The sequence below is a fragment of the Ceratotherium simum genome, chromosome 18, assembly GCF_057802395.1.
Source record: "Ceratotherium simum simum isolate JZ-2026a chromosome 18, ASM5780239v1, whole genome shotgun sequence".
Classification (NCBI taxonomy): Eukaryota; Metazoa; Chordata; class Mammalia; order Perissodactyla; family Rhinocerotidae; genus Ceratotherium; species Ceratotherium simum.
The window spans coordinates 52,575,139-52,599,389 of record NC_141917.1 but is presented as its reverse complement, the minus strand read 5'-3'; the positions used below and the strand labels follow the sequence as shown (position 1 = coordinate 52,599,389).

Genomic DNA, 24,251 nt, shown 5'->3' with positions numbered 1-24,251 from the left:
GTCAAGATACCACAGAGAGCATTTGTCATCTTTACGGTCACCCAGTATCTTCTGAGCAGCCTCCCTATAGAAGAGGAATTTCCCATATCAGGAGACCTGCCTCCCCAAGGCTGATGCCACCACCCACGTTTCCAGCTTTCCTTGCAATTAGAGCATGAGTGAGGCTTTGCCAATTAAGTCTAAACTCAACTTTGGCTTGAAAGAAGGCAATATGAGGAAGCAGGTGCCTAAGGAATCAACTTTGGTGGCAAAAGTGATGGCAGAGGCATCCCTCTTGGGGAGCAACATTGCAGAGTTTCTGAAATCCAGGGATTGGGGCAGCAGTAGCCAGGACTTGCTCTGGCACAGTGCCATGTTGTGGTCTCGGTGGTTTTCCAGGCTCTGTGGCCTTCAATGCTCACTCTCTGGCCCTCCTGAAAATTCTGTGAGCTACCTAATACACTAATAAGTTCCTCCTCTGCTTCAACTAGACAGAGTGAATGGGGAGCTTGCAATGAAGGAGACAGAGTTATACACACACACGCAAAATCATAAGGATTCTGAGTAAAATTGCTTTAGAACTGTAATTTAATTTGGGAAAATTATAAGATTTGGCCTTTTCTCCAATGAATATGACATGTCTTTCCATTATTCAAAAATAGTTTAGCTTTCAAATAAAGTTCTGTTTTCTCATGGCAATCTCTCTCAAGACTCTTTGAGGTTACTTCAAAGGCATGGTATTTTACACCCTGTTGTTTTTTTTTTTTTTTGGAGGGTGGGGGAAGGAGGCATGGGAAAAGACTGCAGAATGCTATCATAAATTGATTCCTTTCTTTTATTATCATTTCTAACTGATTATAGCTGGTAATATACAATAATATTAATTTCTATATATTCATCTTATATACAACCTACTTAATGTTTTTATTAATTTTAATACTTATACATTTAATTCTCTTAGATAGTCTAGGTTATTTATATCATCTGAATATAACAAATTTTACCACCTCTGAGTTACAGATTTTGTTTCAGTTTTATGTGTTGCTTGATTGCAAAGAACCTCTAAATAAAGTTAAGTATTAACGAGAAGAGATTTTAATAGAATTACTCTAGTATTTTGCTAAAGTAAGATACTGGCCATTCATCTAAATTAGATATGTCTTACTACATTATGGAATTCTCTGTCCACTCTCATTTCCTAAAGAATTTTTAGCAGAAACGGATGTTTAATTTTATAAAGTGCTCTTTCAACATCTATTCAGATGAACATTGCTATGATGTATTAATAGTGTTCATAACATTAAACCAATTAGCATTCGTGGGATAAACCTCAGTATTTTAAGTAAATAATTCTTACAGTGTTCTACTAAATTTTAACATTTATATTTTAAATTGAGTGGGTTGGTCGTTTTCCTACTCTGTGTCATATGAGTATTTTCTTTTTATTTTCTTCTGTGACATACAATGAAATCATTGCTTTCCATGCTAGTAAGTTATTATCTTTAAATGTTTAAAAACACATCTGGATGCACATTTTACTAGTTAATGAATTCCAAAAGGATACAGTATAACTCTTGTTTCCTGCTCCACTCCCCAAAGTAAGTCAAGGAACGTGGCATCAGTGTACTTCTGCCACACCTCCATCTCTCATTTAGTCGATACGCGCTCTGGATCTATACTGTTATTAGTGAATCATTATTTATACTATTACATATTAAAGAATCTTTTTAAACTTTCATTTTTCTATTAATGCTCACCCATCATTCCCATTCTTGAGTTCTTCATTTTAATTTAACTATTAAGTCATCTTTTGTATATCTTTAAGTGAGTTTCTCAGAAAAGACATGGAAAGTATATTTTATGTGATCTCAAATATATGATAATGCATTAATACATTCATAGATACATATATGTGTATAAAATCTTAGCAAATAGAGTTCTTTGGCCACAACATCAGTATCTAGCAATTTGTAGAAGGGGAATCTGAGGCTAGCATGAATTTTATTCCTTTGTAAGCAATCAGTTTTTGTTTCTTTTTGTTCAGATGATTATTGGTGTTTTTCCTTCATTGCTTAAAAATTAAAAAGCCATAGGACTGGGGCTGGACCACTGGCATAGTGGTTAAGTTCGTGCGCTCTGCTTCGGTGGCTCAAGGTTCGACGGTTTGGATCCTGGGCGTGGACGTGGCGGCATCCCACATAAAGTGGAGGAAGATGGGCACAGATGTTAGCCCAGGGCCAATCTTCCTCAGCAAAAAGAGGAGGAATGGCAACGGATGTTAGCTCAGGGCTAATCTTCCTCCCACACACACACACACACACACACACACACACACACAAAATCACAGGACTATATGTAGGGGAGAGTTTTATTTCTTTATTATTTTTGTTACTCGATTTTTCTTCTAACTTGGAAAGTCTTCATTAATAGTATCTTTGATGATTGGTTTTGTTCCATTTATCTGGTCCACCACGAAAAAGATATATTGTTATAAATTGATTAATGAATTCCAAATTTATCCAAAGTGGATGTTTAATACAAGAAAGTATAGTTTCTCAAATATACCAGAGAAAAATAAGGCTGTTGAGAGGGCAATGAATGTCTTTGGTCAGCTCAAAAAGTAGCTTTATTGTGGTGGGAGGTGACTGCCAGATACTTTGGTTGTTGGCACAGGTACCAAGTCTCTGTGTCAGGGCCTGCAGTACAGGAAGGGGAAGCCATCTTCCATCTTCTGCCTTGTGGGCTGTCATACTATTTCTGAGGTCTAGCCACTAGTTGACTGTTTTTTTTTTTTTTTTTTAAAGATTTTATTTATTTTATTCGTTGCCCCCAAAGCCCCAGTAGATAGTTGTATGTCATAGCTGCACACCCTTCTAGTTGCTGTATGTGGGACTCGGCCTCAGGATGGACAGAGAAGTGGTGCCTTGATGCGCACCCGGGATCCGAACCCGGGCCGCCAGCATCGCAGCACGCGCACTTAACCACCAAGCCACAGGGCCGGCCCTAGTTGACTGTTTTTGAATCATGAGATTTTGTGTTGTACACAGGAGTAATTCTTTCTAAAGATGTGACCAATCATTGGTATATTATTAATATCCAGTATTATTGCAGTTTTACAAATTGGGGACGGCTGGATGTTATGGCTATTTCAATGAAAAGCATGACCAGCTAACAAACACACGACCCATAAGTCAACCCCTTACTCTGAAGTATGTTAATGTCAGTGACTTACATTTAGGTATTAGAACTTCTATCTTGCTAGTAAAGACAATTTCAGGAAATGAAATGGTAAGCACAAGTCAGGTTAGATAGACACATATTCATGAAAGAAATGGTTAAGGCCTCACATCACCAGAAGAAACGAACATCCATCATTTATGTCAACAATAACAACAGGAGGGATGAAATAAAACAGCTTCACAGAACTACTGACAAAGGAGACTGCTATTGCTTATGTGAAATTTGTTGTCAGGGGAGGTATGTACATCCCTTGATGTTAAAAGTCTGCCTGGGTCTCTGGAGGAAGGAGAAGAATTTGCATTTGGCCTTTCTCTTTTGAAAATCAAAACTGTCAAATGACATGACTAGTGATAAGCTTAAAACCCACATTTCCTACTGAAATAATGGCACAAAAGTACTAAATGTGAACCAACTCTCATGTTTTTTTCCTTTCAATTTCAAGGATGTTAGAATGTGTCCATTCCCAAGCCAAATTACTGATCCCACAAGGAAGTGGGCTTTTTAACAATTAATGAACTTGTTTCATTTCCTGCATTTGGCCTATTCAAAATGATTTGCATCTCTCAACATCGAAGTGGGGCATGCTCTTTGCCTAAGGATCACACACATACACAAGCACAGACACACACAGGCACACACACACTGACTCATTCTCTTCCTTCCTTTCTCAAAACCTACAAAACTAAATTCATTCCTTCAACGACTGGCTGGTCACTCTGGTAACTATTGTGGAGTAGTTCTGGAACATTCCCACATGTGCAAAAGGAGGCTTTTAGGCCTAATTGTTCCAGTTCATGGATATATTTACGACAAACTGAGATGTACTGCTATTCCAGATAAACAAGGAGAGGCTTTCAAAGTGTGCCTGGAAGACCCAAGCAACAGGACAACCAGGTTTCCCATCAAAAGTCCTTCCAAATGGAACAATCATCCTCAGATGCTAATGAAATGAAAAAAGTGACCATATCCAGAACATGCTTGTGGGTCACTTAGGCATACCCCGCCCTCTCCATCTTAGGTCTGTGGAGTCCAAACTGCTATCCCATGCTAACTCTTTTCCGAGAGACCATTTTTCATCAGACCTAGAATACCAAAAGCATGACGCCAATGAAGAACACAAGGCCAGTATAAATTAATCCTGAGAACATAGGATGAAGAAAATCTCCTTTAAAATAAAAGAACTAGAAATACGGAATTATAGCCTTAGAAGGAATATTAAAAAAGAATATGAGAAAATATATGTAATCCAACTTCTTCCATTAAGAGAAAAGGAAATTAAGGCCAAGTGAAGATAATTGATCAAAGTCATACTTGATTGATAGGAGACCACCATAAAACGTTAAGAAAACTAACGGGCAATAGACATTCTTTATATCTAAGGGAAAAAGGTGAACATAGTCCATGTAATTAAATGCTGTTTTTTTGTTCATTGACATCTGACCCTTTAATAGATGGATGACTTTAGAATATTTGAAATCCTTAGGTGCACCTGTAGTAGAGACTCCACTAAAGAGGGGGAAGTGGGCACGAATTCAGCAGCAGGGTAGTTAGGGGATGCACAGGTTTCATAGACGAGGATAGGAATTTTCTCTCAGGCCACTTGTTTACTAGGTAGGTGCCATTTCCTGCTGACCATCCTTGACCTGACGGAGTCACACAGGGACCTGTTAGTAAACCATTACCCCACTCATCTCCTGACTACCAGTTACTCTTTTACTGTATTATAGCAACACAGTTCCTTCCTAAAATAATCTGGAATTTTTCTCTATCCTTAAAACACACCAGAAATGACAACCATAACAACAAAATGCCTGCAAACCTATGTGTTTCTTTTTGGAAAAGTAAGCTTCCCCCCAACACACACTTCAGGTGGGGGATCCAAGTTCTTTGAAACAGTAGGACAGAAGAAACACACATGGAGAAAACCATTGATCTAGACACTGTGTAAAGCCCCAGAGAGAAAAGTGAACCAAAGCTCACTCGGCGGATGTCCCAGGACTTTCCTGATCCCTCCAGAAGGCAACTTCAGGGCCAGATTCCAGGACTCGCTGAGAGGGGTGCAAGAAGCAGTGACTAAGAAACTGGGTTCCAGACTTGGCTCTGATGCCAAGAAGCCATGGGATCCTCAACACTTGGCCGCACAGTTTCCTAGAATGGTTTTCAAACGTGCATGTGTGCATGTGTACACGTAGCTCAAGTGAAAGATAACGCTCTAGCCCAAAGGGTGACAAAGGCTGATCTTCTCTAGCTGAAGCAAAGGCGGAGCAGGCGGGCTTTGAATCCCATGCAAATCACCCGTCCCACTCCCTGTCCCTGAGGCAGCTGCTCTGGAACTGCTGGGGTTTTGATCCACTGGAGTTGACTTTTAAAAACATGCCATTCATTTCCCAAATCAGCTCTAAACTAGAGTAAGTACACCATCCGAGGGACCTCCAAAGACTGGTATGCCAACATGAAAATATCACAGACTACTAAAAACGTGTCCCAGCAGAGACCGTTACAAAGATGCCACATTCCACTGCCAGCAACCCACTTGCAGACTCCAACAAACGCGTGTTCTGATTCGCTTCATATTTACACACCATGGTGTCCTATCATTTTAACAACATTGTGAATTCAGATTGCTTATAATAATACTTTAGCAGTTTTTAAAACCTCACACTGTTGTGGCACTTTATAATATTACAAATACTGTCACATGTAAGCAATCATAAGAGGTTGCAAGGGCAAGTTCTATTTATTTCCATTTTATAGATAAGGAGGTTAAACCTAGAGGGTGATTTCCCCAAAGTAGCACTGCTGACACATGCTAGAGCTGAGCTAAAATCTAGATCTTTACCTTGAGGTCCAGTGTTTGTTACTTACAATATTTAATACTTTCTTAGCTGTTTTTCAGTTTGTTGTTGTTAGTGCCACTATTCAGACTCCTAGCGACCCTGCGTACAGCAGAGCGGAACCCTGCCCAATCTTTTTGCGCTATCCTTTCAACTTCCAGCACTGTATCAGACGGTGCTCCACTGCTATTCACAAAGTTTTCATGGTCAATTTTTCGGAAGTAGGTGGCCAGGTCCTTCTTCCCAGTCTGTCTAGTCCGGAAGCTCCGCTCAAACCTGTCCACCATGGGTGACTCTGCTGGTATTTGAAATACCAGTGGCATAGCTTTCAGCATCACAACAGCGTGCAGCCAGCACAGTATGACAACCGACAGACAGGCGGTGTGCTTCCCTGACTGGGAAATGAACTCAGGCTGCAGCAGTGAGAGCACCAAATCTTAACCACTAGATCACCAGGGCTGGCCTGATTAGTTGTTAGAGATCTCAAAATTAGCAAGGCTCAGGTAGCCCTGTTACATAGCAGCTGCAAATTTCTACACTAGAGTCTAGTCCTCAGTGTCTGGGAAAGGCGGAACACAAGTGCGAAGTGTGATCAGATCTGCAGCTTCGTGCAATAGTTCCTTCTTCATTCACCTTATAAATTCACCAGGTCACCATGATGTCACTGGGTAAAAAGAACTAGCTATTGTTTCACCTAGGGAGAACATACTTGAGATGTACTTAGGTACGTGTAAGGTTATGTTGGTGCCTATATAGCACATTCTTGATGCTTATTAAATGTTATTTGCAGCAGGCATTAAAGAGCATTTCCTGTGGATACAATCTCTGACTCTTAGGGCCTCAAAAATTGAAGTCAGACAACAATGGATGGCCCAACAACACAAATACAAGACAATAGAAGCCCAGCATGTTAAAGAATTCCTTCCCAGACTAAGTTGAGAACCAACCAGAGCTTATTACAAAGATTTATGTATAATGCTACTCACCACAACATTACTTATGAGAACAAAGAATGAAACAGCCAAAACAATTCATTACGGGGAGGTAGCTAAGGCACATTCATGAAATGGAATATTTTGTATTGGTCAAAATCAAGTATTTAAAAAAATATTAGACATTTAATGATATATAAAAGTTTCAAAATATAATACCAAAAGAAAATGATCTAGACAAAAAATTATATCTATGATTCTATATTTATACATGTATATACAAATGTATATGCATATACATAAATTTATGTTTGCATGCACAAATTTATGTATATATAAATGTTATAAATATTATACCAGATGTAGATATTTAAAATATACATAGTTAGACAAATACTCAAATGTTATGTAGTTAATCCTGACTAGTGGATAAGAATATGAATGATTTTCATACTATTCTTTCTACTTTCTTGTATTTTCCAAATTTTCTACAATAAACACATATGGCTTTTGTCAATACAAAAAAAGGTTTTTAAAAACATTTTTAAAACATCTAAAACATTTCAGTTTTTTTTACAGCAGAGATCATCTCTTTTTCCTAAAACTATGACTTGACTCTTCTCAATTCTCTCACCTCTCTCCCCCAGTCTAGGAAAACCAAATTGGCTATCAACTCCAATGCAGGTCTGTCAGTGGGCCCCTCTCCCCCACAGCTGAACCCTCTAAACTTGAGATGGTTACCACAGTGTCTGTACACCTTAACATTTCATGAGGAGCTCTGTAATTACCCACTGTTACTCCTAACATAAAAGCTTAGAACTTGAAAAGCCTGCAATTTGCATGGCTTTTGTAAAGAAGTACTCACACATTGCTGCAGTAAACACAAAAATCTGCATTAAAGGGTCATTAAAGCTGAAACTGTAATTATGCCAGAGTGAGTAAGTTCAAAGACAGAGATGGCATTACTGCACACGATATTTAAGAAAATGCTCTTTAGCATATGTACTTGAATTTAAAATACAGACTTTTAACCTCCCTTGCAGGTTGCCCAATAGGTAAAGGTGACTTTGGTTGTGTTGAGCATCTAGCCTTCTATCAAGGGCACTGGGCACTTAATGAAGCTAGCTGGCTGATCCCCATGCTACGAGATCCCTGCCTCAAGTTCCTTTATCCCTGGGGGACAGTGAGTTTTCCTGTGATACAAATCCACACACTCTCACCAGCTAATGGGCTGAAGAAGATAGTCTGTATTTACATACAGCTGAGGATTTCTAACTTAAGTTCAAAGACAACTTGGGGGTAAGCTGGCGATGAGTATGCCAGAATCACCATAGTACCAGGAAAACCACAGCCACGGTGACAGTCACCAAAGCTGTCCAGCCTGAGAGCATCAGGTTCTGAAAACCTCGAGGGTAAGGAGAGAAGTGATTTAGCAAGGATTTTAAATACACCTTTTCACTTCCTAGGTGATCATTTATCACATAGATATCTTAGAACAGAAGCAGCCAAATATAAGGCAATCTCCTATTTTTCAACAAGTAGATAAAAAAAGTTTTGTTTTTTCTTGGGGGGGTGCATTTTGAATATGTAACTTGCAGGGATTTAGAAGACATAATAATACACGTCATTTATCTATTTTAAAACAATGAAATACTTAATTATCACACTGTATGAGATTTAAACCTGAAAATGTCTAATCCAAAAGTAGACAATGTTAATAAATCGATTATTTTAATTTCTAACTATAATATTTTACAGAATTTGAAATTAAAAAGATTCTTCTATCTCACTAACTTTAAGCTATTTTGAGACTTTATCAAGAATTCTTTCCCTTGGATGAGGAGAGGGTGAAAGGGGTAAAGGGGCACATAAGTATGGATGGAAACTAGACTGTCGGTGGTGAACACGATGCAGTCTATACAGAAGTGAAAATATAATGATGTACCTGAAATTTATATAATGTTATAAAGTGACCTGAATAAAATAAAAAATTAAAAAATTTATAAAACCAAAAAAAGAATTATTTTCCCTCCCCAATTTATAAGAATCTCTTTTCTCACAGAAAAAAACAACTTCAAGAATTTCCAATGTCTGTTTTCCATCAAAAAGAGAACAGTTCCTTAATTTTGGTAAGACACCGCCTGGCTGACTACCCTGTAGAAGTCGGAGGCTGTTAGCACCTTAGCAACTGAACTATTAAAGAGCATGAGAGACAATAGCTGCCCATCAGCAATGGCTGAAACAGATGATATAATGGACAAGGTGAATGAAAGATTTGCTAAACGACTTTCAAAGTAAAGTTATTAAGATAATGTAGTATAATATGTGGGGCTTCGTAAGTACTTAGATATCGAAGAGGACTTTCTCTTTTAGGGAGAAAACAAACCTTGCCTTCCATTAGGGAGTACACTGCATTTTTGGGCACCAGAGTAAAACGAAGCTCTGTGCCTTTCTTTATAAACAGTTATTTACTCTTTCAACAAATATTTGTTGAGAGCCTGATAGGAATTGCTGACTCGATAGTAAAATTGACCACTCCCTCTTTCTGGGAGCCCTGTCTTCTCTTGGGTTCTGAGACACTCCATTCTCCTCTTTCTCTTCCACCTCTTAGGTGGCTGCTTCTCAGTTTCTTGCTGGCCACTTGCCCTTGCAGAACCTCCAAACGCGGGCAGTGCAGACTCAGTCCCAGGTTCTGTCTTCTCCTCACTCCAAAACTCTTCCCCTCAATGATTTCATCCCCTCCCAAGGTTTTAAATACCATCTCTGCAGGAATGGCTTCCACACTGACATCAGCAGCACAGGCTCAACCTCTGAGTTGCAGACCCGTAAAACAACTGTTTGTTTATGTCCCTTAGATGCCTCATGGGCACCTTAAATTCAACATGCAGCAACGTGAACTCGTAAGCATTACCTCAGATCTGTTCTTCCTGTCTCCTCCATCTTGGGAAGTGCCCCTTCTACCATCCATATTCTCAGAAAGACTTCTGGAAGCCATCTCTGATCAACTTTCTCTCACCCACATCTAATACATCACTAAATATTGTCAATTCTAAGTTGAAAAATACATAATTAAGATCCAACTGGTACTTTAGAAACCAAACCAAGCCAAAGAAAATTCATAGTTGCCGCATAAACACAGAAAAGTTGCAAAATTTTGATCCAAAAAAAAAAAGAAGAGCCCTTCACAATGGATGGGAGAGTAAAATCTTCCTGAGTGTCTGCCCAGGGGACCCATGTTCTAAAAACAAAAACAACTAATACCACTTTTGTTAACACAGGAGAGCTTGGAAATTAAATTCAGGAGTCAGCTTCCAAAGCTTCAATTTATAGTGAAGGAGAGACCAAAAAGCTAAATCAAAGGCCATTCAGATTAAATTCTACATTTAGAGATTAGGGGAATATGACAGATGTCAGTCATTAAATCATTATTAGGAATAGATTACACGCAAACAATGCAGTCTTCTCAAAGAACCAAAACGATGAACGCAGGTCACAAGGCAGATGGATCTGCATGAGGTAATTCACAAATAGTAATGATGTTGGTATATACCCCCTATAAGTGACTCAACACAAAGCAATACCAAAAACTAGGAAAACACATTGACTGACGTCAGTCCATCTGATTTTATCATCCTTTTCCTTAAGCAGGAAGGGCAAGATGTGTCACTACTCAAGCCCACGATTGGCAATTACACAAAGGCTAAGGATTAAAAAATAAAACTGTGAGTGCTTATATGGAATAAACTTATATGGAATAAGAAAGATGGGATTTCCCATAATTCAGAGAAACTGATTTATGAAATACTTAAAATCACAGAACAGATGCATCAAGAAATCATATAGCTTAGAGGTTAAGAAATCTGGTCCTGGGCTCATTTAAGGTTTTAATAAAACCAGATAATTCCAAGGTGATGCTCCATGCAGGGTTGACTAAATTTAGCCATACGATTTGCCTATTTTAACCGATATAGAATGAAACTCTAGGAGGAGGACATCAAGGTGCTCTGACTGAACACAGCGTTTTCCACATTTAAGTTGATTTTGTTGAGATCTGCTTATCATTAGAAAAAAATGCCAATGAGTGAGCATATCAGAGATTCCACTTGAGTAAAAAAAAGAAATTTTCTATCATTTTGAAGAAAGAATGATTATATGGGGCATCAGGAAACTTAATTCCTATTAAGGCTAACAATCAATTTGCTATGACTCAATGGGCACATAATCTTGCTTTGTCCTATTCCCCACATATAAAGAACCAAGGGAACCATTTGTTGTACTATCATGGCTTTGTGGCCAGAGGATGTTACTGCCTTGCTGAATGAACATTTTTATTAAAGATCTACAAAGCAGATTTAAACAGTTTGGCAAATAATATTTCAAGCATGGAAAACCTGCTGAGGGCTTCTGAATGAAAGTCACAAAATAAATGAAACACAGGCACCACAGCACTCAGGGTTATGTCCCTAGTCTCACTAAAGTTTTTTAAAGGAGAAACCTTTCACTGATACCTAAAGATTATTCATCCCTATTAACTCAGTTGTTCCCACCAGCAAACTAAAATTCACAAGTCACAGCCTTCCCCGTGAGCTGCATGCAAACCTGATGGCACCACAAATACCTGAGCAGAAATGTGCAAGGGTATAATCTCCCCTCCTCATCAGGGAGTTGAGAGAAACTGCCTGAATGCCTTTTTTGTTTGCTATCTTCCTCTCTTTGTAGGCTAGCCTACAAAATTCAGGATGTTTTCAGAAAAACTCTCGCTGCTCAAAAACTCGCTCGTGGCTTGGGAAAACCCTCACCCTACATGACAGACTAAGAGTGTGAGAAGGTGAAGAAATGCATCACCAATACTCAACTTGTTAAGCATGAAGAGGGCAGGGGCAACAGTGAGGCCAGAGCAGGCGATTCTTAGAGCAAGACCAGCCTTGTTAACAAAAATGAAACTCTACAACAACAAAAACGGAAGAAATCAGAAAGAAAAAGACTGACAAACGGGACCACAAAAAAATTAAAAGCGGGAAAAAGAACAACTTACGTAAAGCAAAAAACACCATTAAAAAAAGTCAAAAAGCAAATCAGAAAAGAATATCAGTGAGATTACAAAAGATTAATAACACATGCACATTGAAAATACTAAGATATTCACCTCACACTTGTTAGAATGGCTATTATCAAAAAGACAAGAGACAACAAGTGTTGGTGAGGATGCAAAAAAAAGAAACCCTTGTGTTCCTACTGTTGGTAGGAATGTAAACTGGTGCAGCTACTATGGAAACGAGGATGGAGGTTCCTTGAAAAATTAAAAATATAACTACTATATGATCCAGCAATTCCACTTCTGAGTATATACCCAAAATCAGCATTATTTGCAAGAGCCAAGACACAGAAATAACCTAAGTGTCCACAACAGAGGAATATATAAAGAAAATGTGGTACATATACACAATGGAATACTATGCAGCCATAAACAAGAAGTAGAGTCTGCCATTTGGGACAACATAGATGGATCTTGAGGGCATTTGGCAAGTGAAATAGGTCAGACAGAGAAAGACAAACACTGTGTGATCTCACTAATATGTGGAATCTAAAAAAACCAAACTCACAAATACAGAGAAAAATCAAAAACCACCAGATTGGTGGTTGTCAGAGGTAGGGGTGAGGAGTGGATGAAATGGGTGAAGGTGGTCAAAAGGTGCAAACTTTCAGTTATAAGATAAATAAGTTCTGGGGATGTAATGTACAACATGGTGACTATAGTTAACACTACTGTGTTGTATACTTGAAAGTTGCTATAAGAGTAACTCTTAAAAGTTCTCATCACAAGAAAAAAAATGTGTAATTATGTGAGGTGATGGCTGTTAACTAAACTTACTGTGGCAATCATTCACAATATACACGAATAGAAAATCATTATGTTGTACATCTTAAACTACAATGTTATATATCAATTAAATCTCAATAAAACTGGAAAAAATACTATGATATGTTTGGCTTATATTGATGGAACTTGAAAAACTATAACATTAGTGTTGGCAACGGTAGAGTAAAATAAAAAGTTTCAACATATGCATTTTAGTCACATGCATAGATGTACAGACACGTACATACACACACACACAATGCATATGGGAAAAAAAGACAAGAGATACAATAAAATGTTAACAGGTGTTATCTCTGGGTAGTGGGTTTATAGAGGATTTATATTTTCCATGTAATTTTTCATATTTTCGACAAACTATCAGCTTTACTGTTACAACCAGAACATCACATTTTTTTTTTTTTAACCATACTAGCTGTGAAGATTAGAGTCATAGGAACATAGCCTGCAAAACGTCTTATGATTTTTTACTGTATCTTTAAAATAGCACAGAGTCACATGGATATTGGTAAGCAGATTAAGGACTTGGGTGGCACTGAAGGCCAAAATTTCAGGTTTTACTAAATCCCTTACTGCCCAGCCACTTATCTTCCAAGCTTATGGGTCACATTCTCAAAGCAGTGGGTTATTATGAAGCTCTTTGCCAGTAACAGGAATGCTCCCAGGTATGTCTCTGGCACCCTAGAATGTTTACTAATCCTGTTCTATCTCAGACTGGCTTCTTTGAATTCATTAGTCCACCTTGGTTACTTTTTACCTATCTCTGCTTCATTGCCAGACTATTAACTCTCAATTCTTTGCATCAGCATGCCTGTCTGCAAAACCATTGCCTTTTGCCTCCATCCAATTCAGTGTCACACCTGATGAACGAGTACAACTGACCCAGCCCAAATGCAAGGAGAGCAAGCTGTCAAGTGGGGAGACCAATTCTCATGTGTGGCTCAAAGAGAGACTCTAAAACAAGTCCAAAAGAAGAAGGTCCTCACAATTTTATGAAATAATAACTTTATTGAAAAAATGGTATCTCATAGTTTCTACTTGGAAATCACCTTAATTTATACGCTGGGTTGTGTTTGTTAAGCCAATGTCCCAAGGATGGAGGTGGGGAGGAGGGAAGATAATGAAGGATCAAAGATAATGTGCATCAAAACGTTCACAAGGATTCATCTTGAAGAGTGGGATTTGGGGTATTTTATTTTGTTTCCCAACCCCCATGTGCCTACCTAATGCTTTGCTGGGTTTTCCAAGTTTCTACCCAGAGTTCTATTATTTTCATACAGTCTCTCCAGTTCTCTAATTATTTTCACCTCTACGAGCCTCCTTTAGCTCAGTTATTTCTTTGGAAAAGGACTTGGTGAACAGAGCAGCAGCAAATACAGTGGTGACTAATCTTTCAGAAGTGAGGCCCCTATATTTTATTTTATATATATATGATAATTTATGAAAGTTTTTCCAACTAGATACTAATCTAACAGGTTATGTGGACTCAGAGGTTTAGTGATATTTCCCGTCTTTAATAATCCCTAGAGTTGTCCAACAGGAAGTGTGACTCCTTTCCTTCCTTCCAAAAACTCTCTTATAAATGAATCTAAGTAGTCACCTGAAAATTCCCAGTAAAACAATTTTTGAAGACACAAAGGTTAGGTATTTTGGCCAATAGAGCAACATTTGCTCCTAGGACTTTAAAAGCCTGGAGTCAGTAGGTCTCAATTATTTATCTACATCCAGTCTGTGGCTCATCCTTTCTAAGTATTATTCTTAGAGCTCATACTTTTACCTTTTGAGTCAAAATACAATATGGAAGGGATATTGTGCTTGCAGAATTCTAAAAATGGTCTCCTCAAGATTCCTGTCCCCTAATTATTCAAGCAAACACTCATCTAGGTACTACTATGAAGGGATTTTGCAGATGTAATTAAAGTCCCAAGTCAGCTGACCTTAATATATACAGATTATTCTAACCCAATTAGAAGAGCCCTTTGAAAGAAAGAATTTTCTCTGGCTGCTGGCAGGAGAAGTTAGGGATCTGAAGCACGACAATGATTGGATGTGCCATTGTGGGCTTGAGGATGGAGGAGGGCAGCCTCTAGAAAGCAGCCTCCAGCTGACAGCCAGGATGAAATGGGGGCCTCAGTCCTACAACCGCAAGGATCTGAATCTGTCCACAAGCTGCATGAGCTTGGAAGTAGATTCTTTCCCAGTCTCCAGCTCAACTAACACTTTGATTTTGGCCTTACGATACCCTAACCAGAAAAACTAGGTGAGGGTTCCTAGGGAACTAGGAGCTAGGGATTTTCTACCTTCCTTTGATTTTGGCCTTGTGATACCTTGAGAGCCCTTCCAAGCTCAAACAAATCAAGCCTACCTAGACTTCTCCCCTAAAGAACTATAAGTTAATAAATGGATATTGTTTTAAGCCACTAAATTTTTGGTAATTTATCACACAGCAATAGAAAACTAATGCAGGTATTATTTTGTTTTCTTTATTGGTTTTACTTTTATTATAAAACCACTTTACTTTATTATAAAACCACTTTACTTTATTATAAAACCACTATATGGTAATTTCCCTACCTTCCTATTCCCCAAAGATAAACACCGCTAAGTTTCTCCTTTCTCTTTTCAAAAATTCCCTATGAATATGCATGAATACACAAGTGTGTATGTATGCATATATGCCCTCTAAAACACATACACACATATAAAACTCAACAATGTATTTTTTCACTTAATAATCTATCCTGGGGATCTTTCTAATATCAGAACATAAAAGCCCACCTCATTCTTCATAACAACCATGAAGTGCTGGATTATATGCCTGAATCATTTTCTATTAGACTAGCCCCTTATTGAAAGACAGGTTAAATAATAAAGTGGTAACAACTTACCTTTCCATTTGCTAGTTACAGGCAATGCTAGACATGATTTTCTGTTATTTTGTGAGAATATCACTAAGATAAATTCCTGGAGATGGATTTGCTGGGCCAAAGGGTCAATGCAGTTGAAATTTTAACCAGTACTGAAAACTGCTAACCAAAATGGTTGTACCAATTCACACCAACACTTCTACCATGTGAGAAGGACTGCTTCTCCACACCTTGCTATCATTGGAGTCTATCAATTTTTTGAAATTTTTGACAATACGCTAGGTAAACAATACTATCTCGTTATTCTGGTTTGCATTTCTTTTACGATTGCGATGAATCATCATTTCATGTTTTTGTTAGCCATTTTTATTTTTTTTTCTGTGACCTGCCATTTACATCTTTTGCCCATTTTTCTCCTGGTACACTCACTATTTTCATAACAATTTACATAAGCTCTTGGTACATTAAGGCAATCAGATGTTTGCCAGTTATGGGCTATAAAAATATTCTTCACACTTTGTTTTCTTTTGCTTTTGTTGACTACATAGAAATTGTCATTTTAGGAGAGATACACTAGTCTTATCCTTTGGGGCTTCTGGATTAAATTTCATGCTTAGAATCTTTCTGGATCTAGGAGCCTGTGATTTTCTCGCTTGCTTTTTGTAACGGGACTGTCCTGTTCACTGTTCTTTTAGGAATCCCGGGCTCTCCACAAACACTATTTTCTTTGTCAAGATAAGCTCCAGAACACTACACCAGTGTCTCTCCTTCCTCAGAGCACTACTGACACATCTACACAAATAAATTAATGTTCTCATCTCTACCAATTCTTTTGATGGGTATAAATTCGTGTGTCAGTGGCAAATGGCCTGACTCACATAATCCCTACTTAAGAAAAATAGAAAGTGTAACTTTATCTTTTGGGTCAATAGGCACTGAGAGATGACAGTTTTTCTTTCTCATGGAGACATCTAGGAACCCTCACCTGGCATTCTGTGTAACAAACACACGATGGAGACTGTAGCAATAGGAAGGAAGAAGTAAGAGGCGTGGGGAGTGAGGAGGCATTTCACAGTATCAAGACATGAGGACTGGTCCTTCATTTAATTACATTTTCTTCTTTTATACAGAAATAGGAATCTATCAGACTGTGATAAATGATACTTCTCACAAAAAATCTGACAGACTTCTACCCTTTCTGAGTGAATAATAACCTGTTTTGGCTCCATAACACAAGGAAAAATACTCTCAGAACCTGAAAGACTGGCTTCTCAGCCCACTCCTCTGATTAAATATTACTAAAATTATGTCTGAATGGAACAAATTAAGCTAAGTCTACATAGAGAAAAGAAAAAAATAATTAAAAGGATTATTAAAGTCTTAACTACATTTTCTCTAATCTCAATATTAGAACTGAAGAAAATCACAACAATAAAAGACGAATCAACAGGCACGTAAAGTACGGTACAATTACTGCAGAACACTACAAAGAGGAGCAGGATCCAATGTTTGTAATCACTATTGAATTATCTGTAAGAAACAGAATTCATCACTCACTCAGCACCTCGTATGTACTGCCAGGCACTGTGCTGGAGGAATGTAAAGATGAAAACAAGATAGGATTCCAGTCCCCGCATAAGGTATTTGGCCTTGCTAGACCCTCTGTCAGCTTTTACTGTTATGACAATGATGTAGTATAAATCTCCACAGTACAAATGGTAATAATATAGACAGTTGTGAACCCATCACACAGCTTTGGAAAAATAATATTACCAACTGCTTACCCCTCATCCCTGAGGTATGAGGTAACTAATATCATGAAATTGGTCTTTAAAATTACCAAGTTTTCCTTCAGACTCTTACTACAAACGTATATATACATATGCATACATATTCATGTATCTATGTGTGTGTGTAGCCCTAAACAAAATGTTGTATGTAGCAACATGTTAATCTTACATGAATGGTTTAAGTAATACTCTTTTGCAGTTTGCTTTTGTTGCCCAACACCATCCTTGAGTTTCACCCACATAGACATGTGCAGTGCTAGTTCATTTGTTTTCTACGTGCACGGTGTTCTGTGGCTGACTATGCCACGATTCACTTATCCATTTTCTAACTGATAGATATTCACATTGCTTCAAATGTTCAGCTCTTACAAACAATGCTGCTATGAGCAGTCTAGAACATGTCTTCTTGTGTATATGTGCAAAAGTTTCTCTGAAGTTTTACCTGGGAGTGGCATTTCTGGACTTCGGTGGTCTTGTGACAGTATCACAATTTTATCAATTTATCTTTTACCTTATTTACCTTATCATCTTTCATTTATTACTATGGGGAAAATAAAATTTCATTCCAAAGGGGCACCTACCTCTCTCTCCCCCTTCTGCTCCTCAAACATGTTACAGATAACTCCCCCTCTTGACTTGAGAGCCCCTCTGAGCAAAAGGATTGCCTTCTGGGGGAGAGTCACAGCCCTACTTTCAAATATGAAATCAATATCATCTGAAAGCCCATCAGTGTTAAACTCGAGTTTTCATAAGAGTACAATGGAGGTAGGGCTTACTCGTTCATCCTTTCAACCCACCATCCTTAAGACATTCTGAAGACATCTTCCTAAAACACATATCCTCCCCAAAATCCTTGAAAGGCACCCAAAGTCAAATTTCCTTCTACTCCCTGACTTTCCTCTCTCTCTCCACCTTTATGTTCTCTTACAGCCACGCATACACATCTCACACTCTAGCCACACACTGAGAATTCCCCTTCTCTCACTCCATTTCTACCTGCCAAAATCTTGCCCATATTTCAACATCTTGAGCAAGTGACTCCTTCAAACTCTCCCAGACTTTCCTGATTGGAATTAACCCTTTTCTTCTTTGCACCATATTGGATAGAACTTAAAAAACAAAACAAAACCACGATGTACAAAGCAGTCTTCATTGTAGTTGTTGTAATATCGCTCTACCTGCCTTGTAATTAGTACTTGAGGCCAAGGGCCTCATCTCTTGAATCTTCATTGTCCCTACAATGGTTATGGACGCATTAGATAAGTGAAATATGCCACTGCCAGGTCAAAGTTTAGATAAACTCTTGCATACCTACAAGAGAAGACACGTTCAAGACTGCTCATATTTTGTAAGCATTGTTTGTAATAGCTAATATATATAATAGATAATTTCAACTTTACGGAGAAAAAAATGCTAAATAATTCTGATGGAATTTAGGACACCTGACCTCAGAATATGGCATGTTAGCATACTGAATATTTTAAGATGAAGGAATCTGAGAAACAGCATGTGCAGGAAGGACTTTCCGACCTGCCCCTAAAGTAGGTCATAAAACCCTTATGTGAGAAGTACCCTCCCTATACCCGGAGGAAGGAGCATACTTATCTCTGAAGACAAAGGGACACAGAGGAATGTGAACGAACAGGCCTTGCTAAGTTTCCCCCAGTTTACTACAATTAGCTCACCTTTGTCCTGTCACATCTTTGCACAACTTTCCATCCTTCATCAAATCTAGCATAAAAACACTCAGGTTTAACCGTTTCTTTGTGTCTTCATTTCCTTATGAAGGCTTGCATGTCACGTAAAACTTGTATTAAATAAATTTGTATGCTTTTCTCCTGTTAATCTGTCTTTGGTTACAGGGTGCCCAGTGGGGAACTTATAAGGGTAGAGGAAAAATATTTTTTCTTCTCTACTGTTCTTAACAGCAATCCTCTTCATGTGAACTAACATTTCTGCATTTCCTAAAGATAATCCTAACATGGAAATGCCTTGTATCATCCACAAATTTAGAAATGAAAAAAGACATAATTGAAAAGAGACCCCATACAAAAAGGAATTCTCAATTTCAGAGTCCATAAGCTCTGAAAGAGAGGATAAGGTTTGGGCTGACTTATCAGAAAGAACAACTTATTGATAAAACAACAGGAAAACCAAGATAATAAGATGTGAAGACACCTGAATTTCAAAATGCCTGGATTATTTTAAAAACCAGCAAAAATAAGTACAACAAAACTCAAGAAAGGGTAATTTACCTGCATGAGCAGAGAGAGGCGAGTGTGGTCGAGGCAATGCTGGTGACTGCCCATTGCCTATCAAGCTCTTTCGGTTGCTTGTTCGGCAACTGTCAAAAGGAAAGTAAAAAGAAAGCTTTAGAAAGAGAACACAGCATCAATAACGTTCAGGTATATTCAACATAGGTATAGACTAGAGGTTGAACAACCTATCTGCTCACGCTGCTGATAAAGTTTTTGCAAGATAATATGCACTCGCTAATGTTTGAGGGGTGGCTGCCTCTTGCATATTAGAAAACATAATGTATTCACACAGTATAACACCATCAGTATTCCTCACCACCAGTGAAGCTATAATCAAATGCCTTCTTTCAGCTCTTGACTGCAAATTTGTAAGCCATACACACAAGTGATAAATTAAGGATTGAAACCAGCAAACCACAGGTAGCATCTTTGTTGACACAAAATTTCTAATACAAAATTACGTGCAATGAAGTGCAATGACATTAATCTTACAATGATGCACTAATTAAAAATCTAATTATTTATACAAATTTCATATTTGTGCCTTTTGTCAATAGAACAGCTGATGCCTAAGATGAATGTATTTCACTACTCATTCATTTTTCATCTTGTATACTGCATTCAAATTCCTTATTAAGGTAAACATTTTGGAATCATAAAAACAGATTCTAGTTTGTATTAAAATAACAGCGGGCCGGCCCTGTGGCTTGGTGGTTAAGTGCGTGCGCTGCGATGCCGGTGGCCCGGGTTTGGATCCCGGGTGCGCATCGAGGCACCGCTTCTCCGTTCATCCTGAGGCCGAGTCCCACATACAGCAGCTAGAAGGATGTGCAGCTACAACATACAACTATCCACCGGGGCTTTGGGGGGAAAAAATAAAATAAATAAAATCTTTAAAATAACAGCAAAGCCTTTTTGCACAGGCACACTACCTACTGTTTTTATCCCCAGTGAGGAGAAATAAATTGCTACATATGGGCACAGGGCAACTATTTTTTCCTGTTTCTGCTAGCAGAAAGTTATAAAATGGTTAATTTGATTCCAAAGTAACTTTCATAAGCCTCAAAGGATAAGACAAATGCAAAACTGGTTGATGACGGAGTAGACATTATCTTATTTTCATCTGCTTTTCTTCAGTACAGACGGGCACTTCATTCTCTATTATCAGTACAGTAGTTAGACAAGGCTAATAAAAACCAGCAGGTTACCTCATTGAATTCACCTCTAACAAGGTTCAGGGCACTGTGATTCCACCCTCCCACACTCAGGCTGCCCTCAACCATCAATAAAGGTTTATTGTAATGTCTTCTTAACGCAGAACATACATCTGTTATATCAAGTTCTTGAAATAGGAATTTTCACCTGACTTCTAAACTAGGTATAGGAGACATATTTGAGAGTTTGTACAAAATATTTGAAAGGAACATTTCTAAATATTCAAATAATACATTTCAAAACCAAACCCAATTTCTTTCAGCGATATTGACGCGGGAACCAATCCTCTCTCTTAGATGTTTGCTGCTTACTATCGTTTGTCTGTCCGCGTTCCCATACTCATAACTTCTTAAGGTCAGGCTGCAGCCTTTTATTTCCCTCACTGGAGCAATCAACAGCCCATAGCACTATCTGCGAGGTTAATTAAGATCGTGTTTACGCAGCCTTAAAGAAGCTGTTGAATAAGAATAGACCCTTGATACTTAATTATGAAGGTGGACTGTGATATCAGCTCGTCTATCAAGAACTGTATTCGCCTAGTAAATTCATAATTATTAAATCAGATAGATTGTTTTTAAAAGATACTGAATAATGTATTTAGTGTTAATTCAAATTAATGTCTCTTTTCATTTCAATACAGGAATATTAAATATATCAACTTGCTGATGTTAATAAAAGAAATTATAAATGACAGATTTATACCCTGTAAATCTCAGTTAACTTATGCATTAATTTGAGCAAATTAATTGAAATACAGGTTAACTATCACAAAAATGGCTACTTGTATTATTTTTTACATTTAGTATTTGATTTAAATCATTTATGAAGATTTTCTCTTGACATTTAATTATTAATGTTTATATATGTAAATAAAATGAATAAGAAATGTGTATCAATAGAAATAGTAATCTAGGGCCGGCTCCGTGGCTTGGCGGTTAAGTGTGCGCGCTCTGATGCTGGCGGTCCGGGTTCGGATCCCGGGAGCGCCCCGAGGCACCACTTCTCCGTCCAACGTGAGGCCGAGTCCCACGTACAGCAACTAGAAGGATGTGAACCTATGACATACAGCTATCTACTGGGGCTTTGGGGGGGAAAAACTGAATAAATAAAATCTTTAAAAAAAAAAAAAAAAAAAAAAAAAAAAGAAATAGTAATCTAATGAATATCTTACATAGTGAAATATGCTGACTTACTTAAAGCTAAAATTTAGAAAATATTTCTTAAAGAAAACTTTAAAAATTTATATTTTCCTAAAAACACATAGAATGACTAATACACTACCACAACAAGCAAAATAAATAGGCAACAATTTAAATTTAAAACAAAAACACTTAATAAAGAACTCTCACAATATTATCAGTTATTTAAAATCCACCAAAAAAGGGTGGAAAAGTACTGATTTAAAAAATGTAATTCAAAAAAATCTCAAAAAAATGTCTAAATAAAACCTGAAAATGTAATATACTTGTTTAGTCAATATAAAAACATAAAAATATAAAATTTAAAAATATGAAAACAGTCTATATTACATTCATCCTGTGTTTGCCAACTCTCTATAAAAGTTTGTAATCTTTACAAACAGATGATTATGAACGCAATTTAGAGTGAAAGAAAACATGGGCTACTTCGTCCAGGAATACATGAGCAAGTTAAAAGAAGTTAAAAACAAATTGCCTCCTAATTTGAACAGTTTCCCATATTTAAGGTACTGGTAGCATGTTACACAAAACCTTAAATATCAGAGGCATATCTTGTGGACAAACGCTATGAACAAAACAATCAAAGCACACTCCATAACTGCAAGTGTCTTCTCTAACCCCTCTGTGGATCTTCAGCATGAAGCTAGAGAGGGTATTAAAATTATAACAGTTGGAACTTTCTTGAATCTCAACAATCCAACAGGAAGCTTTTAAAAACGCAATACTACTCAGTATGGCAAAACCAGACCATAAAATACAGGCCAAGACAGAGATCTCCACATGTACACAAAATTTTCACAGTCATGAAGAGTCTAGGCCTCACCAAAGAATTTATTTGTTGCTAACATTCTTAGGGTAAAGAGGCATTTTATACTGCATTTAATCTCCAAATAGCTAAATCCTGATATATATATATTAATACTTTTAGAATCCTGGGACCTTACTGAGACATTCTGTAGATAACTTTCCAAGGTGGGGCAGAGGGCAGTCCAATCTCAGTAGTACCTGCTTCTGATATCTCTGAGAGTCACCTAATTTATTGCTTTAAAAACTGCATTTAACCCCATAGTAAGAAAACTATGGGGCAGGACCTATGAGTACTTAGTACCCAGATTGCCACAGCACCTGGCACTGCCCACGTTAATAATGACACTGGTGCAAAATGCTGAGCTGACTTCTGTTGTCATTATTTATTCATCCAGGTAGCATGCACTTTTCGATGAAAAGAGAAGCTTATAGCATCCAAGTGTGAGGTAGGCTCCCCAGGTGCTGGTGACCACACCCTACTCATTTAATCTACAAAGCGATACAGTAGTAGAAATATTGCCACTTGGGCAAGATCAAGGTCCCTTCCCTTCCACTAACATGACTAAGTCAATTCAGTCTTACTTTTTCTCAAGCAGTGTCACCCGAGGTAAAAACAAGTGATGTCCTACCAGGTAAAACAGGAACATCACTTCTCTAATAGCAGAAATTTCTCAACTTGTTTAAAATTTATCCTCACCTAAGCATTTGAGCTTGTAAAGAGTTATCTCCAGTTTTCAGCCTTAGAGACACAGGTATATGATTGCAAAAATGGAACCGAAGATCAGTTATGAACTGAAGTTTCAGCTATCCATCCCCAAATGCATTCTTTCTGCTTCATTCTTTAAGCAGAAGTGGAAGCCATTCACCCTGCCCAAGTTCCTATCTGAAAGCCAAACACAGGCATACCCACTTCCCAGAAAGCACCTCCTCCTCTTTAGTTCTCCAGTTGAAGCAACACATGGAGACACTCTGCCTGTGGATAACACGCTCAGTTCATTCTCTCAATTTGGAAGGTGACACAATGGCACAGTTAGATTCTTTACTTGCAAAATCTGAATTTAGCACAGACAACACACACACACACACACACACACACACACAGTACAACAAACACTGCTGACGGTGGACTTGGGATCTGAGAAGAATGGGAAGGGGGAAAGACAATGACAGTACTTTTGAGTGAGTAGAACTGGCTGGCCCCTGGAGGCTGGGAGGCAAGGCAGGCAGGGACAGAACACTCTGTGAGTAAGAA

The 24,251-nt window shown here is 37.9% G+C and overlaps 1 protein-coding gene across 10 annotated transcripts in view; it reads right to left on the bottom strand.

The window, feature by feature from the left end:
* MAST4 (microtubule associated serine/threonine kinase family member 4) overlaps positions 1 to 24,251 on the bottom strand; it is a 550,605-nt gene that overhangs the window by 102,075 nt on the left and 424,279 nt on the right. For all 10 annotated transcript variants that reach the window (XM_087443360.1, XM_087443354.1, XM_087443356.1 and 7 more), the window contains one exon: positions 19,776 to 19,864. In XM_087443360.1, coding sequence (XP_087299486.1) covers positions 19,776 to 19,864 — 89 coding nt within the window. The remainder of the gene's footprint in view (positions 1 to 19,775; positions 19,865 to 24,251) is intronic.